Source organism: Rhinichthys klamathensis, unplaced genomic scaffold, assembly GCF_029890125.1.
Source record: "Rhinichthys klamathensis goyatoka isolate OS25496 unplaced genomic scaffold, OSU_Roscu_1.1 h1tg000585l_1, whole genome shotgun sequence".
Taxonomy (NCBI): Eukaryota; Metazoa; Chordata; class Actinopteri; order Cypriniformes; family Leuciscidae; genus Rhinichthys; species Rhinichthys klamathensis.
Genome location: NW_026607045.1, coordinates 1,520,752 through 1,538,430, shown reverse-complemented (window position 1 = coordinate 1,538,430; position 17,679 = coordinate 1,520,752). Strand labels below are relative to the sequence as shown.

At 36.1% G+C, this 17,679-nt stretch overlaps 1 protein-coding gene across 4 annotated transcripts in view; it reads left to right on the top strand.

Annotated features, from left to right (window-relative positions):
• The window catches only part of LOC130075548 (homeobox protein PKNOX2-like), an 85,719-nt gene that overhangs the window by 66,205 nt on the left and 1,835 nt on the right, over nucleotides 1-17,679 (top strand). The window contains exons 9-15 of one of the 4 annotated variants that reach the window (XM_056240188.1): nucleotides 1,756-1,875; nucleotides 2,057-2,133; nucleotides 2,298-2,476; nucleotides 7,859-8,099; nucleotides 14,458-14,675; nucleotides 16,719-16,861; nucleotides 17,452-17,666. In XM_056240188.1, coding sequence (XP_056096163.1) covers nucleotides 1,756-1,875; nucleotides 2,057-2,133; nucleotides 2,298-2,476; nucleotides 7,859-8,099; nucleotides 14,458-14,675; nucleotides 16,719-16,861; nucleotides 17,452-17,666 — 1,193 coding nt within the window. Of the gene's footprint in view, nucleotides 1-1,755; nucleotides 1,876-2,056; nucleotides 2,134-2,297; nucleotides 2,477-7,858; nucleotides 9,228-13,414; nucleotides 13,592-14,457; nucleotides 14,676-16,718; nucleotides 16,862-17,451; nucleotides 17,667-17,679 lie in introns of those variants that run through there. The other 3 variants (XM_056240185.1, XM_056240186.1, XM_056240187.1) reach the window with 3 other exon arrangements.

The following is a 17,679-nucleotide window of genomic DNA, read 5'->3' as shown; positions in this document are numbered from 1 at the left end:
CATCCACTTTTTTAAATGAAATATTACTAAATTATTTACCAATATACATGTAAATATTATTTGTTTTGCATTTACATGGCTTCAGACAGTTGCATTGGCATATTTTGATACTTTTTTATGTCTGCTTAGGATGTCTATGGCCTACTAATTGAAATTAAATTTGGCCCTAATTCATAAAACACAAGCAGAACAAATTTCTGTGTAAATAATTAATAACTCCATTCATACGTTCAACCCCATTGAAGTGGATGCAATTTGTGAATGGTTTTACATAATGGTTTTACATAAGATTATGCAGATTGTTTGTCCTTTCTCTTCACAAATAAGACCCAAAATGGAGGAGGAGGGGGGGGAGATAATTTATTAATTTAACACTTATTTGTCAAATATTATTGAATTATTAATTAACATATTATCAATTTTTATATTTATATATTTTTATTTTATATACAAATATATATAATTTTTTTATTATATACAGTATATATATATACACTGTATTTATTTGTAAAAAATATTATTAAATAATTAAATAATTTAAAAATAAATCAGAGTAATCATATTAAAACCACACACACACACACATAAAGTATATATATATATATATATATATATATATATATATACACATCCCACAATGTAAATTAATAATGGATTAATATATATTTTTTCAATTAATGTTATTTTCATTTAACTGTTGCCTAAGTCGGAGCTGATTGGTCCATTTGTTAGCAAAACCCCTGAGGTGACGTGTCACATTAATGCTCATAGATAACCCTTATGATGCATTGGTTGCTTCAAGTATAGACATGATGCAGTTTATTTAGCAATTCTAGAGCTGTTAGTTAGTATTTTCGTTGCTGTCAAGTACAAGTCAGGTGAGTCAGGGTTTGACAGACAGCTGGAGCCTGTGCGGATCCCCAACATTGGGCCGAGGTGCTTCACTACACGCAAGCTGGGAATAGAGTTCTGCCCGTAGCTACTTCTCCGACAAGCTTTCAGTAATAATACCACTGCATGAAGCCTCCAATTAATTCACTCTGCTTCCTGAATCACACACTCTCCCCCAATGTGTTTGTGTGTGTGTGTGTGTGTGTGTGTATTTTGAGTAGAGGAATGGGGGAAGAACCACATGACACCCAGCTGCAAATGTAATGAGGAGGTTGTTTTTAGAGCTTGATTATTATTTATTTATTTAAAAATTTTAAAATCAGTGGGGAGCTGCTGCTTTTTATGGCTTTCAGTGGCAATGGTAGCATGAAATTAATTATCCCTATTTTCAAAGTGGAAATGTTAATTTTTCCTTTTCTTCTTTTATTAATTTATTTATTCGCAGACAGAGCTCTCGTAGATTATGCATCTTAAACGTCTCTGAAATGTTAATGCGCCAGTCTCAGAATGCTGTAAACCAAAGGAAAATAAATCGTTAATTTAGCACGCATCCTTTAAATAGTCACTCTCAAACTCTTGCATGTTCGCTCGCCTTACATTAATCGTACTTCATAAGTTTGATGAAAAGAAAAAAAAATTGGCGACATTTTCTGCAGCTCTTTGAGTTGATGAAAGGCTTCTTTAAATGCACCCTCCTTGGCTTTAATTTTAGGTATCATTACTCCCATTGCGTTGCTATGGTGACTAAAGGCATTCCTGCCCCTGCCAAAGAAATGGTGACTGGCGACTCTCTTTGTTTCCGTGGCAACTATCCCTCCCTCTCCCCCACTCACTTTCTCGTCTCTCTTCTCTCTTTCTTCCAAGGTGAACCTGGACTTGTCCTCACTCTTGGACGCCGATGACAAGAAATCAAAAAACAAACGAGGTGTCCTTCCTAAACATGCCACAAACATTATGCGTTCCTGGCTCTTCCAGCATCTCATGGTGAGAAAAAGGATGCGTGTTTTATTGCCCTACAAGCCAAAGAGGAGTTTTAAATGCACTGCAAAATCTCACTCCAATGAGATAAAGACAAACATATAGTTACCTCAGAAGACTAAAAATAAAGGCACACCATTTAAATAATACCTTATAACATTTTTTGTATCCCAATTTTGTTTCCCAGCATCCTTATCCTACAGAAGATGAGAAAAGACAGATCGCAGCACAAACAAATCTTACCTTATTACAGGTGAACAACTGGTAAGAATGACTCGTTTGTTGCATTAGATTAATCCTTAGCAAAATGGCGCCATCTAATGGCCACAAACAAAATCACAAACCCTTGTTTATGATTTGCAAATAGTATCCTGGTATGTCTTATATCAGTGTCCTTTTTTTCTGTCTCTCTCGTCTCTCTTTGAAAGGTTTATCAATGCCCGCAGGCGTATACTGCAACCCATGTTGGATGCCAGTAATCCTGACCCTGCCCCCAAAGCCAAGAAGATGAAATCTCAGCACAGACCCACACAGCGCTTCTGGCCCGACTCCATTGTAGCTGGAGTCCTGCAGACACACGGATCCCACTCAGCAAACAATTCAGACAGTCAGTAATATCAACATATTCTCTCATAGGAGATATTATTTACATACTGGATATTATATATATATATATATATATATATATATATATATATATATATATATATATATATATATATATATACTGAACTGAATACTAAACATTAAAAATGACAAAATATGAATCACTAAAGGATTCATTTAGTGATTTTACAAAATTAGTTTATTATATTTATGTCTGAGTTGAGTATATCCTCAGACTTAAAATCACAATAAAAAAATTCCAGGAATTTCTAGAATGTCCCACTGCAGCTATATAAATGGAAATGATATATATATATATATATATATATATATATATATATGTATAAATCTTTGCATTTTGTATAATTTATCATATATATATATATATACACACACACATATATATATATATATAATATATATACACACACATATATATACTGTATACATATGCGTGTGTGTATGATGCATAATAAAATAAATATACAGTGGTGTGAAAAAGTGTTTGCCCCCTTTGTAAATATGATCAGAGATGGCTGTAAAAAATAAATCTGCATTGTTAATCCTTTTGATATTTTATTTTAAAAATTTGAAAAAATCTAACCTTTCATTGAAGTAAAAGAATTGAAAGTTGGGGGAAAATCACATTATGAAATAAATGTTTTTCTCCAAAACACGTTGGGAACAATTATTTGCCCCCTTTTATTAAATACTTTTTGCAACCTCCTTTTTCCAAGAGACCAGCTCTGAGTCATCTCCTATAATGCCTGATGAGTTTAGAGAACACCTGACAAGAGATCAGAGACCATTCCTGCATACAGAATCTCTCCAGATCCTTCAGATTCCCAGATCCATGTTGATGCTTCTTCTCTTCAGTTCAGCCCACTCATTTCCTATGGGTTCAGGTCAGGGACTGGGATGGCCATTGCAGATGCTTGGTTTTGTGCTCAGTGACACATTTTTGTTTTGATTTTGATGCTTGTTTTTGGATTACTGTCCTGTTGGAAGATCCAACCACGGCCCATTATAAGATTTCTAGCAGAGGCTGTCAGGTTTTGATTTTTTATCTATTGGTATTTGAACGAATCCATGATGCCATATATCTGAACAAGATGTCCAGGACTTCTGGCAGAAAATTAGGCCCACAACATTAAAGATACAGCAGAGTATTTCATTCTACACATGGGGTACTTTTTATCCCTGTGTGCACCTAACCCATCTTAAGTGTTTACTGCCAAAAAGCTCTTTTTTTTGTTTCATCTGACCATAGAACGTTTGAAAAGTAACTGACACTACAGGAACTTCAAATGGGATGGGTTCTATGGTCAGATGAAACAAAAAAATTAGCTTTTTTGGCAGCAAACACTTAAGATGGGTTAGGTTCATACAGGTATAAAAAGTACCCCATGTGTAGAATGAAATACTCTGCTGTATCTTTAATGTTGTGGGCCTAATTTTCTGCCAGAGGTCCTGGACATCTTGTTCAGATATATGGCATCATGGATTCGTTCAAATACCAATAGATAAAAAATCAAAACCTGACAGCCTCTGCTAGAAATCTTATAATGGGCCGTGGTTGGATCTTCCAACAGGACAGTGATCCAAAAACAAGCATCAAAATCAAAACAAAAATGTGTCACTGAGCACAAAACCAAGCATCTGCAATGGCCATCCCAGTCCCTGACCTGAACCCATAGAAAATGAGTGGGCTGAACTGAAGAGAAGAAGCATCAACATGGATCTGGGAATCTGAAGGATCTGGAGAGATTCTGTATGCAGGAATGGTCTCTGATCTCTTGTCAGGTGTTCTCTAAACTCATCAGGCATTATAGGAGATGACTCAGAGCTGGTATCTTGGAAAAAGGAGGTTGCAAAAAGTATTTAATAAAAGGGGGCAAATAATTGTTCCCAACGTGTTTTGGAGAAAAACATTTATTTCATAATGTGATTTTCCGCCAACTTTCAATTCTTTTACTTCAATGAAAGGTTAGATTTTTTCAAATTTTTTCAATAAAATATCAAAAGGATTAACAATGCAGATTTATTTTTTACAGCCATCTCTGATCATATTTACAAAGGGGGCAAACAGCATGGGAAAAAATGCTGTTCTTTAAAACTTACTATTCATCAAAGAATCCTGAAAAAAAAAAAAATAGGACTGTTTCCACAAAAATATTAAGCAGCACAACTGTTTCATATGGAGGACCAACTCTACCATATTTAAAAATAAATACAGAAATAAATAAATGCTCAATAAATAAATAAGCATACAATTAATTGCCCCAAAAATACAATAAACAAATAAATGTAGGTAGAAATTAAATTATACAGTGAGACATAAATGTATATATCTCTTTTAATTAGCTTCTTTATTTATTCACCTTTGTAATAATTACATTATTTATTTATTGTCCGTTATAATCTTCAACTTTATTTATTAATTACTTATTTTTTTAAAGTATTTATTTATGTGCATGTTATAATATTTTTGTCTGTTTTATTCTTCCTTTGTATTTTTTTACCCTATTTATTTCTTCAATGCTTTTTATTTCTGCCTGTCGTTTTTACATTTCTGTATGCATTTCTGCCTCATTATGTAAATGAGGAGGGGCTGTGTCTTAAGGGGTCAACTTCTGCCCATTGGTTGGTTAGCATTTTACTGAATCTACATGCCACCGGCCGCAAATTTTTTTTTTTTTTTTGCAGGGTGGTAGGGGAAGACTCATTAATATTCATTAGGGAACTCATCCCTGATTGTCAATTTAAAAGATACATTTTAAAGTCAAGAAAGTCGCAGTTTGCTGTAAAACTGTTGAGGTATAAAGCCCCGTTCACACCGCCAGCGATTTTGTCGCTACATGTCGCTAGTCTCTGTACTGTGAAGTCGCTTGTGGGCGTTCGTAGTGCTGTCGCTCTAATGTTATTGGTTGACTGCACGCCTGGCCATATCTATACAAAATACCACCAGAAGTGATATATATACAACAATATCATTTTAATTTGACTAGGAATTAGGCTCAAAAGAAACAGTATGCTGTTGGGAGAGTGTTTTTATATTACCACAGCAGTGTTCAGTGGATTAAATCATTTACAAGATTAACGATCGATGAATCAACAAATTAAACTCACTCATTCCGTCATAAATTTCTAAAACGTCATTCGAATTTGACAAATAATCGATTTTCTTGTCCCTAATAGTTAACATAATGCAGGGGAAACTGTAAAATGAACTGCAGCAGTGCTAAACTTGCATCACAAAATTACAACACTCGAACTTTAAATGTATGAATTAAACTCACTGAGACTGTCGACAGTTTCTTTTCCATGCCTCATTTTGTTATATCCATGTATGTGGTTACAGTCAAATCATATAAACAGTGAAATCTCCCTCGAACTCCTCTGTCTTGCCTGCACTCGAGACGGTGACGTGAGCTCCACTGAAAGTCTTCTTTCCTATTGGTTGTCGCTCGCGAAAATCGCTTCACATTTGCATAAAGTTGAAATTTCTCAACTTTTGTCGCTTGTCTCTTGTCGCTTGACACGCCCACATTCTGTCGCCAACGGTCACTGTCGCTCGTGTCGCCGGATGTCGCCAGCGCTCCATTGAAATGAATGGGATCATGTCGCTTTGTCGCTGCGTGTCGCTGGCGGTGTGAATGGGGCTTTAGACTGTGAAAATACGTAATTAAAAAGACTACAAACCCAAACGGCGCACATTTTCTCTCAATGAATAAAGCTAACTTTAATGAAGCTAACGTCTGTCATTTCGTCTATAGTCTGACGTTATAATCGTCACGTTACGCCGTCATGCCGGAGTGTTTTGTACCAGACTGCACACACACACGAGCAGCGGATCTCGCTCGTTGTTTCGCTTCCCGGGAGATGTAGTTCATTGAGCGATTTTTACAAAAAACTAAATGTTACTCTTCTGTTTTATGACAAACTGCGACTTTCTTGACTTTCATAATTATCTTTTAAATTGACAAACATCATATGTGTAATTCAGGGCACAGTTCAGACGGAATAAAAAGATAAGTTGTCTCTCGCCATTGACTACCATACATATTTTTTCCGAAATAAGGTCCCATGAGCCGGAAGCGGCGGGGCGGGACTTAGGCTCTCTATGGGCAGAAGTTGACCCCTTAAGACACAGCCCCTCCTCATTTGCATAATGAGGCAGAAATGCATACAGAAATGTAAAAACGACAGGCAGAGATAAATAGCATTGAAGAAATAAATAGGGTAAAAAAATACAAAGGAAGAATAAAACAGACAAAAATATTATAACATGCACATAAATAAATACTTAAAAAAAAAAGTAATTAATAAATAAAGTTGAAGATTATAACGGACAATAAATAAATAAGGTAATTATTACAAAGGTGAATAAATAAAAAAGCTAATTAAAAGAGATATATACATTTATGTCTCACTGTATAATTTAATTTCTACCTACATTTATTTGTTTATTGTATTTTTTGGGGAAATTAATTGTATGCTTATTTATTTATTGAGCATTTATTTATTTCTGTATTTATTTTTAAATATGGTAGAGTTGGTCTTGGGGAAATTAATTGTATGCTTATTTATTTATTGAGCATTTATTTATTTCTGTATTTATTTTTAAATATGGTAGAGTTGGTCTTGGGGAAATTAATTGTATGCTTATTTATTTATTGAGCATTTATTTATTTCTGTATTTATTTTTAAATATGGTAGAGTTGGTCCTCCATAGTTTCAACACTGATACTTATAACAAATGTTTATTGAGCAGCAAATCATCATATTAGAATAATTTCTAAAGGATCAGCTTTGCCATCACAGGAATAAATTACATTTAGCAATATATTAAAATAGAAAAGTTATTTTAAATTGTAAAAATATTTTACAATTTTATTACTGTTGTTACTGTATTCAGGATCAAATAAATGCAGCCTTGGTGAGCATAAGAGACTTCTTTTAAATGCATTTAAAAAATCTTACCGATCCCAAACTTTTGAACAGTTGTGTGTATGTATATATATATATATATATATATATATATATATATGGAAGTGTGTTGCTGACAGTTGATGTTTTTGCATATGTTACTGTAACAATGGCCCGGTTTCACAGACAGGGTTTAGATTAAGCCAGGATTAGGCCTTAGTTCAATTAGGACATTTAAGTAGTTTTTATAAACATTCCTTAGAAAAACATTACTGGTGTGAATCTTGAGACAAAACAATGGCACTGACATCTTTTATTTACATTTATTGACGTATTAAAACAGATCAAACATGCATTTTTGTCCCGGACGAGCTTAAGCTTTGTCTATGAAACTGGAGGTATATGTTATAAGTTTTTGCGATTGACTTTTTGTGTTTCTACATGTGTTTGTTAGATTCTCTGGGCATGGACGGCCTGCAGCCTCTGTCCTCTGATTCCGCCACACTGGCGATGCAGCAAGCCATGCTGGGAGGAACTGACGACTCCATGGACGGCACAGAAGAGGACGACGAAGACGAGGAGGAAGAAGAGGGAATCGATGAGGAGGACGATGAAGAAGAGGATGAAGAAAGCGAGGGAGGCAGACAGATGGTTCGGAGAGATCTGGGCCTCAACCACAACGAAGGACTCGAATAAAGATTCAGATCGACGGAAATGACATAATTGACTTAACTCTTACTCATCCCCATGGCAACACATCTCAACACTGCCTGAATGGTTTCCAGTGGACACTAAGTGCCATGGATCATCCAATCAGAATGAAGAGGAGGGGCCTGCTATGGACTTGATCAATAGCTAAAATTCATGTTAAAGGGAGAATTTGAAGGAGGACAGAACATTGTGCAAAGAACGTACTGTACATTGGGCCGTCAAGCAACCGGTCATGCTACTCTCATTCATATAATGCATTTAAGCCTTACTTTGTTTATGTCTCTTTGGTTCTCAGGTGTCTTAGCATGACATAATGTCTACTACCCTCTTACAGTCAAATTGATAACCATGCAATGAGTGGATGTTTTAGGCATGTTTTTTTTTTTTTTACTTTTACTTTTTGTAGATTTAACTAAATATTCAATCTTTGAAGTTTAAAAAAAGAAGAAGAAACAAACAATCTAAATGCCTGACAGCACAATGTATGTACATTTGATAGTGATGCATTTTACCCGGACACTTCATATTTATTTTATAAACTGTCAAAAGGCAGTGGCACAATCAACAAGGATGCTGTCCGCTGGATTCACCGGCTGAGCAAATAAACATCAGCCTTGTTTAAGACAAACGCATGTTGAAAGACTCGACGCAGAGTGCCAAGCATCTCTTCCACGCAAGGAACAAAACTCTCGTGCCCTTCTGAAACCGTATAGGACCTACAAATGAAGTTTACTGAAGAACACTGCAGGAAAAAAAGACATATTTACAGGTGCGTATCACACCCTGAAACGCCCCTCTTTATTTTATGTGAAGGACGAAACAAAAAACTGTGAAGATATTTCTGAGCTTTTCAGCTAACTGTGTCTACAGATTTAATCACCTGTTTCTGATGTGATGTTTAGAAAAGACAGAGGATGTTTCTGAATGTTATTGCAGTTGGTCTTTGTGAAGTACATGTTTCTCATTATCCTTTTCTTGGTTGTTTTTTTTAAATTGTTCTTCCAGAGCAAGTGATGATAGGGGAGCTTTTTAATTATTTGTTTGTATACATTGTTGTCATAATCTATTGTGTTTCAGTAGACCATTTTTGATAATTAAAAACTATGACTCTACTGGGCCTGGGTGTCATTTTACAACCTAATGCATTACTAGTACAAATGCTAAATTATAATATTCACCATTTTGTTGGGTTGTTATTTGTGAACTAAAGCTAAACCTATGAAACATTTTGGTAACACTTTACAATAAGGTGACTTCTACAGCACTTCAATCTCTGTTAATGTTACATGAACAAACTGAACAGCTGTATTTTTTTATTAACATAAATACTGTAACAAATGTATTGATCATAGTTAGTTCATGTTAGTTAATAAGTTAACTAATGTTAACAAATGAAACCTTATTTTAAAGTGTTACCAACATTTTTGTTAACTGAAATAAAGTAAAATACAAATATTAGACAAACTAAGACAAAAATAAAATTATAAATGTTTCACTTGGCAAGTTGAATCACGTAAATGGAAATAACTAAACTGGAAATAAAATAAAACATGAGAAAAAAAAAAATATTGATATCAAAAGCACATAACCAAAAGCACAAACTATAATACTATATAAACAACATGAAAATATATATTTTTTTTTTACAAAAGATAAACAGTCCCACAGTAGTGTATTGCTTGGAGCTATTTACTTCTGGAAATGCTTGATATTATGTTTAATTTAAGCATCATAATGTTCATATAACTAAGAAATACAGTTGTGGACAGAATGAATGGCACCCCTGGTAAATATGATCAAAAATGGCTGTAAAAAATAAATCTGCATTGTTTATTCTTTTGATCTTTCATTTAAAAAATGTGCCAAAATCTAACCTTTCATTAAAGTAAAATAATTGAAAGTGGGGGGAAAATCACATTATGAAATAAACGCTTTTCTCCAAAACACGCTGGCCATAATTATTGGCTCCCTGTTATTAAATACTTTTTGCAACCTCCTTTTGCCAAGATAACAGCTCTGAGTCATCTCCTATAATGCCTGATGAGTTTCGAGAACAACTGACCTGAGATCAGAGACTATTCCTCCATACAGAATCTCTCCAGATCCTTCAGATTCCCAGATCCATGTTGGCGCTTCTTCTCTTCAGTTCAGCCCACTCATTTTCTATAGGGTTCAGTTTAGGGGACTGGGACGGTCATGGCAGACGGTCATGGCAGAAGCTTCATTTTGTGCTCAGTGTCACATTTTTGTCCTGATGGAAGATCCAACCATGGCTCATTATAAGATTTCTAGCAGAGGTAGTCAGGTTTTGATTTTTTATCAAAAAGTTGGTATTTGCTAGAATCCAAAATACCATGTATCTGAACAAGATGTCCAGGACCCTTCAGCAAAAAAATAGGCCCACAACATTAAAGATCCAGCAGTATATTTAACTGTAGGCATGGGGTACTTTTTTTTTTGGAATACTTTATTTTCAGTTTTTCAGTATACAAAAACAAAACCAGAAGAACAAGTAAAATAAGAAAAAGAAAAAGAAAAACAATCCCCCTCCCCCCTCCCCAAAAGGGTGCTCCAATATTCTACAGTAGAAATGTAATGTAACAATGTCTCCGAGGTCAATCACATTCTAATATCACATTATCCACATGATCTAGATAGGGTCGCCAGATTTTAATAAAAGTATTGTATCCCTTTCTAAGGCTATATGTTATTTTTTCTAATGGCACACATCTATTCATTTCTAAATACCACCTAGTTATAGATAGAGGGGAATCAGACTTCCATGAGACAGCAATGCATTTTCTAGCCACTGCCAGAGCTATCTCCAGAAAATGTTTCTGAAACCTGTTTAATATTTTATTAATTTTCATGAAGTTCCCCAGCAAACAAAACTCTGGGTCAACCGGTAATGAAATTTGTGTAATCTTAGTCAAGACACTACAAAAGTCAATCCAGAAATCTCTTACTTTTACACACGACCAAGTACAGTGTAGGAAGGTGCCCACCTCTATTGTACAGCGGAAGCATGCATCAGATAGCTCAGGTTTGAACTTATGAATCTTCTCCGGAGTTAAATACAGCTGATGGAGGAAATTATAGTGGATAAGTCTATGGCATGGGGTACTTTTTATCCCTGTTTGCACCAAACACATCTAGTTTGTTTGCTGCCAAAAAGCTCTTTTTTTGTTTCATCATCTGACCATAGAACCCGGTCCCTTTTGAAGTTCCGGTTGTGTCTGACAACTGAATCTGCTGGAGTTTATTTTTGGAGGAGCGAGGGGGATTTTTCTTGAAACCCTCCCAAACAACATGTGATGATGTTGGGGTTGTTTGATATATATTTTTTAGGCTTTCTGACCCCTAAGACTCAAGTAATCTCTGCAATTCTCCATTTGTGATCCTTGAAGAGTCTTTGGCCACTCAAACTTTCATCCTCGCCGTCCATTAAGACAATAGACACACGTCCTCTTCCTGGCAGATTCGTAACATCTTTAGTTGATTGGAACTTCTTAATTATTGCTCTGATGGTCAAAATGGGGATTTTCAATTCTTTAGCTATTTTCTTACAGCCACTTTCTATTTTGTGATGCTCACGTATTAAACCAGATCAAACATGCATTTTTGTCCCGGAAAGATCAAATCAAATTTTTTGGAATGAAAGATCAAAGGATAAACAATGCAGATTATTTTTTTACAGCCATTTTTGATCATATTTACCAGGGGTGCCATTAATTCTGACCACAACTGTAAGTGTATTTTTGTCAGGTATTTGCAAGAGGTAAGCCAAGGATTGCAGCATTAAGACCCCCAGTTGCTCAAATTGTTATGTTTCTCTTCTCATAATTTTTGTAACCTCAATGATTATAATCTAAAAAGTAAAGTTAGGTTTTATAAAACTCTTTAGCTGCCAAACAAGGAATAAAAATAAAACCTCATGATTTCCTGCAAGGATTTTTTTTTAAAAACCCATTCATGGCCACTGGCAAATACAGCTCTTATTCCATTGGTGAATAATTTTGGCTGACTTTCGATGTTATTAAACACCTTCATGGAAGTGTTAAAGGGTTAGTTCACCCAAAAATGACAATTCTGTCAGTAATTACTCACCCTCATGTTGTCCCAACCCCGTAAGACCTTCGTTCATCTTCGGAACACGAATTAAGATATTTTTGATGAAATCTGAGAGCTGGATCACTCCTCCATAGGTTTCTTCAGGGATTGAACTTGCCGGCCTCGAAAAGTTATTAAAGACATTGTTAAAATAGTCCAAGTGACTACAGTGGCTCAATCTTAAGTTTATCAAGCGACGAGAATACTTTTTGTGCGCAAAAACAAACAAAAATAACGACTTTATTTCAACTATTCATGTCCATCTCTTTGGGCCTCGAGTCAGTTCACTAGAGTAATAGCGTAAGCTTCTGTTGTTGTACGTCACACGCATCACCCACATGACCAGCGTCGGCCAATAGTGAGCCTACGTGTGATGTAGCTCTACAGAATCACACTACGTTAACTGACTAGAGGCCCAAAGAGATGGACATGAATAGTTGAAATAAAGTCGTTATTTTTGTTTGTTTTTGCGCACAAAAAGTATTCTCGTCGCTTGATAAACTTAAGATTGAGCCACTGTAGTCACTTGGACTATTTTAACGATGTCTTTAATAACTTTTCGATGCCGGCAAGTTCAATCCCTGAAGAAACCTATGGACTAGTATGGAGGAGTGATCCAGCTGTCACATTTCATCAAAAATATCTTAATTCGTGTTCCGAAGATGAACGAAGGTCTTACGGGGTTGGAACAACATGAGGGTGAGTAAATACTGACAAAACTTTCATTTTTGGGTGAACTAACCCTTTAAATACAATTAATGCAGTTATTTCTGGATGTTTACTCAGATTGCAAACTCCTCAATCTCAATCTTTGAAGTCTTTGTTACTATTAAGTTACAACTTACACTTAAAAGCTTTACAGTGTGTTCAAATTAACGTATTTTGGGCATGAATGGGTTAAACAGCCTTCCAATGAGCTCTAAACTTCGTGAGGGTCTGTATGCATCTGAAATAACAGTGTTTGTGGCAGTCCAGTACGCACTCTTGAGCATGGCTGCACAGGCAGGGCTGTTCAGGGCCGGAGAGTATTAATAACCCAGGAAATGACAGAGGCAAGAAAAGCCACATAGCCGGGTGCATTTGAAGTGGATTGGTGCCACTGGGCTGATGAGCATGTTAGGGAATTCAGTAGATCTGCAGGCCATCTCCACCCTCTCTCTGCTTTTGCCCCAGCACAGCAGGCTCAAAAGGTCCTCTCTAGCTCTTTTAATTACCCTGTAACCCAGCCCAGTACAGCCTCTCATTTTGCTCAGACCTCCTCCAGTATTTAAGATCCACGCCAGCATCCCTCTCCTCTCCAGCCTCAGGACCAGTTTACTGCTGGATTGATCCACAACATTCCTCTACTGGACAAGGAACTCACAAGGTAATGTAAGAGCAACTGTACAAAAATAAGTTTTTTTTTTTTTTGCATATTAACTCGTGTCTGTTTCATTGATTGGACGAATATGTGACGCTACCCGTTTAACGTTTTTTATATGTAGCCTATTAGTTATTATTTGCATATTCGAGACATTGGTGTCATGCGCTAATATAGCACGTGACTTGTTTAACGTCGTGTCTCGCTCTTGTTGCGCTTATATTTCAGAAAGTACCATAACATTTTTACTGAATAGACTGTTCGGACCACAGAAGTAAAAATACAACCTTTCTTCACCCCTCCCCCCTCCCCTCCCCTCCCTAACGATAAAACACCAAATAAGGTGCGTGACAGTTTTTGTGACTACAATGCTCATCACTATTAGGTACACGCTACTTACGCTTATGATTGGTTGTTTATTGCTCCAGGACTTATATCTCAGGACTAAAAACGGTGCTTAACCTGGGTTAAAATGCGTTTAAAGTGTCGACAACCCTGGGTTGTGAGCTAACAGCCCAATCTAATAATCGTTAACACTTGTGTGTTAAAGTGGCAGTGCATCAAAGGTTTTGGTTAATAAGAACTTGGATAGCTGCTAACGAATTTAATGGAAGACATAATTACTGTTTAATGGAATAATTTCATGGAAGGCTTAATCTGACACTTTATCATGCAAGTAAGTCTCATCATTGATTATATGGGTTCTTGTATCACATTTGCTATTAAACCACATCATCAAAGTCAAAGTGCTTCTTGATAACGTAAGGTGTCCCTTATGCATTCATATTGATGTTAATGGACTAGTTTTGTGTCAATATGAATGAAAGCACATGTGATACATTAAACCAAGAAATTGCTTACCAGAAATATCCTTTTGCTTTTCTGTTGTCGTCCACAGTTGGCAGGATGTCTATCGCCAACACGGCCGCCCAAGCGATGCTCTCTGATGCCCTGCTGAGGGATAGTAATGGGGACAGTCGCATCCGACACCTAGAGCTGGATTTGCCATTGGATAAAGTCATCAAGTTCATTTCTGTGGGCCTGCCGCTCCTTCTGGTGTCCATGGCTTTTGCCAGAGAGATTTCTATCGGTTAGCAGCTCTTTTTCTCTCCCTAGTGTTCCGTGCGCAAATCACAGGACATCAGAGCGACACTGGCACTGCAGTAATTTCCCAGACCCTTGAGTTAATTGACTGACCATTAGCTTGAGGGCTGGGCTGATGGAACTCTGGATGTAATTAGTGTTCATCTGAGGTGACAGGGCTATCTCCACTGCTCGGGGAACTGTGGTGAAATATGAGAATTAAGCATCTGCTAATGATTATTATCAATTTATATGGCATTGCAAACCAACTGGAATTGCTGTCAGGGGAGATATCTTTAGTGACTTGAACAATATGGGTGCCAATTGCTGGCTGTAAATGCCACCAACTTGAGCTTTCCTGCCAACAGTGCTTTGGAGAGAACTGTCTGTTTTGTGTAGGCAGTTGACTTTGAGGTTGCAATCAGTTCCTCTGGAGCTGGTCTGCAATCAGCTCACACAGATGTTAATTGGCATGAGGATGATTAAGAGAGACGTGTAGAGATGACAAGGGTCTGTAATTACAGTCAGTCTGCTCTTTCCCAGCTCTCTATTTCAGACGAACGAGAAGATATGCTAATTAAACTGAGACGTGCAAGGCAAGCAGACTGATTCTCTCTGGCTCTGAACGTGGTCTGACAACACTCAGGTTATTTGGTTAGGATACGTCAACACAAACTTTACAGTGGAAAGAAAATTACATCACATGCTAATCCCGGTTGCAAAAAGGAATGCAGGATATAAATATATACATTACCAGTCAAACGTTTTGGATTTTTAATGTTTTTAAAAGAAGTCTTTTCTGCTCACCAAGGGTGCATTTATTTTATTAAAAATACAAAAAAATACAGTAATATTGTGAAATATTACAATTTAAAACAGCTGTTTTCTATGAGAATATATAGTAAAGTGTAATTTATTCCTGTGATCAAAGCTGAATTTTCAGCATCATCACTCCAGTCTTCAGTGTCACATGATCCTTCAGAAATCATATGATGATTTGATGCTCAAGAAACATTTCTTCTTATTATCACTGTTGAAAACAGTTATGTACATTTTTATTTCAGCATTCTTTGATGAATAGAAAGTTCAAAAGTACCTTGGGAAAAGAAAAGAAGTTTGGGGTCAGTAAGAATTTTTCTTTTCTTTTTTGGGGGAAATAAATAAAAGAAATCAATATTCATCAAGGATTAATTAAATTGATCAAAAGTTACAGTAAAGACATTTATTATGTTACAAAAGATTCTATTTCAAATACATGCTGTTCTTTTGATCAAAGAATCCTGACCAAACATTTTTACACAACTGTTTTCAACATTGATAATAATAATGAAAGTTTTTTGAGCATCAAATCAGCATATTAGAATGATTTCTGAAGGATCATGTGACACTGAAGACTTGAGTAATGATGCTGAAAATTCAGCTTTGATCACAGGAATAAGAATAGAAAACGGTATTTTAAATGGTCATACTATTTAACAATATTTCATTTTTTTGAATTTTTAAACAAATAAATGCAGCCTTGGTGAGCGGAAGAGACTTCTTTTAAAAACATCCAAAATTTTTGAACGGCAGTGTATACATAAATAGATTAAGATTGAAACTTTTGGGAAACTCAGATGTCTATTAATATCTCTCCTGGTTTGAAGACCTTTGGTATCATATAATTTGCAGAGATGTTCTTTGGAGCTCAGTTATCCATAATAGCCGTGGCCCGTGGGTGTGGGGCATGTTGTGTTCAGTCAGTAAATTGGAGGTTGACTGTAGGTTTTGGAAGGTGACACAGATGTTTAAGTGGTCCATATAAAGTAGGGCTTGGCCTCCTCTCAGCAACTGGGTCACACCCTCTCGCCCAGGCAGCAAAACTCCCCGCAGAAGGGTGTTTCCTGGCAGCCTCGGTGGTTTCACCATCTGTGTCCCTGGACAAGATCTAGCATTATTACAGACATGCCACCCAGCTCTTAACCAGCCTCTCCACTTACACAGCAACAAGTGATGCTAGAACACTGTCATTTATATCTCAGCATGTTCATTTCTCTGTGTTCCCTCCCAGGCCCACAGATTAGCTGCTTTCCTCCCAACAACTTCACAATAAAGCAGGCAGCATATGTGGATACGTACTGCTGGGACTCTCTCATGCACCATGAGTTTGACACAGATGGGAACTTTGAAGAACGTTCACTGTGGGTACATAAAGTGAGTGAAAACATTCATAAAGTACATCACAAATGAGACCTCTTTAATATTTTTGTACATCACAAATGAGACCCACAAATATCTTTTTTTTTCTTTTTTCTAGATGTCATATAAAATTCAGAGCAAATTTTCTCAAGTATCTTGTTTTTTCTCCTGAACAAGAGACAAGTGATTTTATATGGAGTTACAGAATCTCATTCTACACATCTCATTGTCTCAAACTAAGCACTGATTTTCCTAAATGTAGTTTATAGATCTGATATTTACTTTGTCAACAATTTTATTTTGTGTCCATTTAAATTCTATTATAAATCTGAGACAATTTATTTTTTAATAAATAAATGCATTATTTGTATTAAATAAGTAAATAAAATGCATAAGTAGAATAAGTAAATAAACATTAATGTTACAAATAAATTAATAGATGACAGACAGACATATAGATAGAAAGAAAGACAGACAGACAGATATTATTCTCAGATAGATACTACTGTACTCAATTGTTCTCAGATAGATAGATAGATAGATAGATAGATAGATAGATAGATAGATAGATACTACTGTACTCAATTGTTCTCTTGCTTGTGCAGATGTTTCCGTACTCCTTATTGGTCATGTCTATGATGATGTACCTGCCAGCTGTGATCTGGCGGTATCTAGCCGTGCCCAGTCTGACCTCTGACCTGTTTTTCATCATCGACGAACTGGACAAGTCTTACAACCGCTCTGTCCGCCTGGCCCAAAGCATCCTGGACCTAAAAGTACAATCAGAAAACCCACTGCAGTTTCAGGCTGAGCTTGAGAGGTATATGCACATT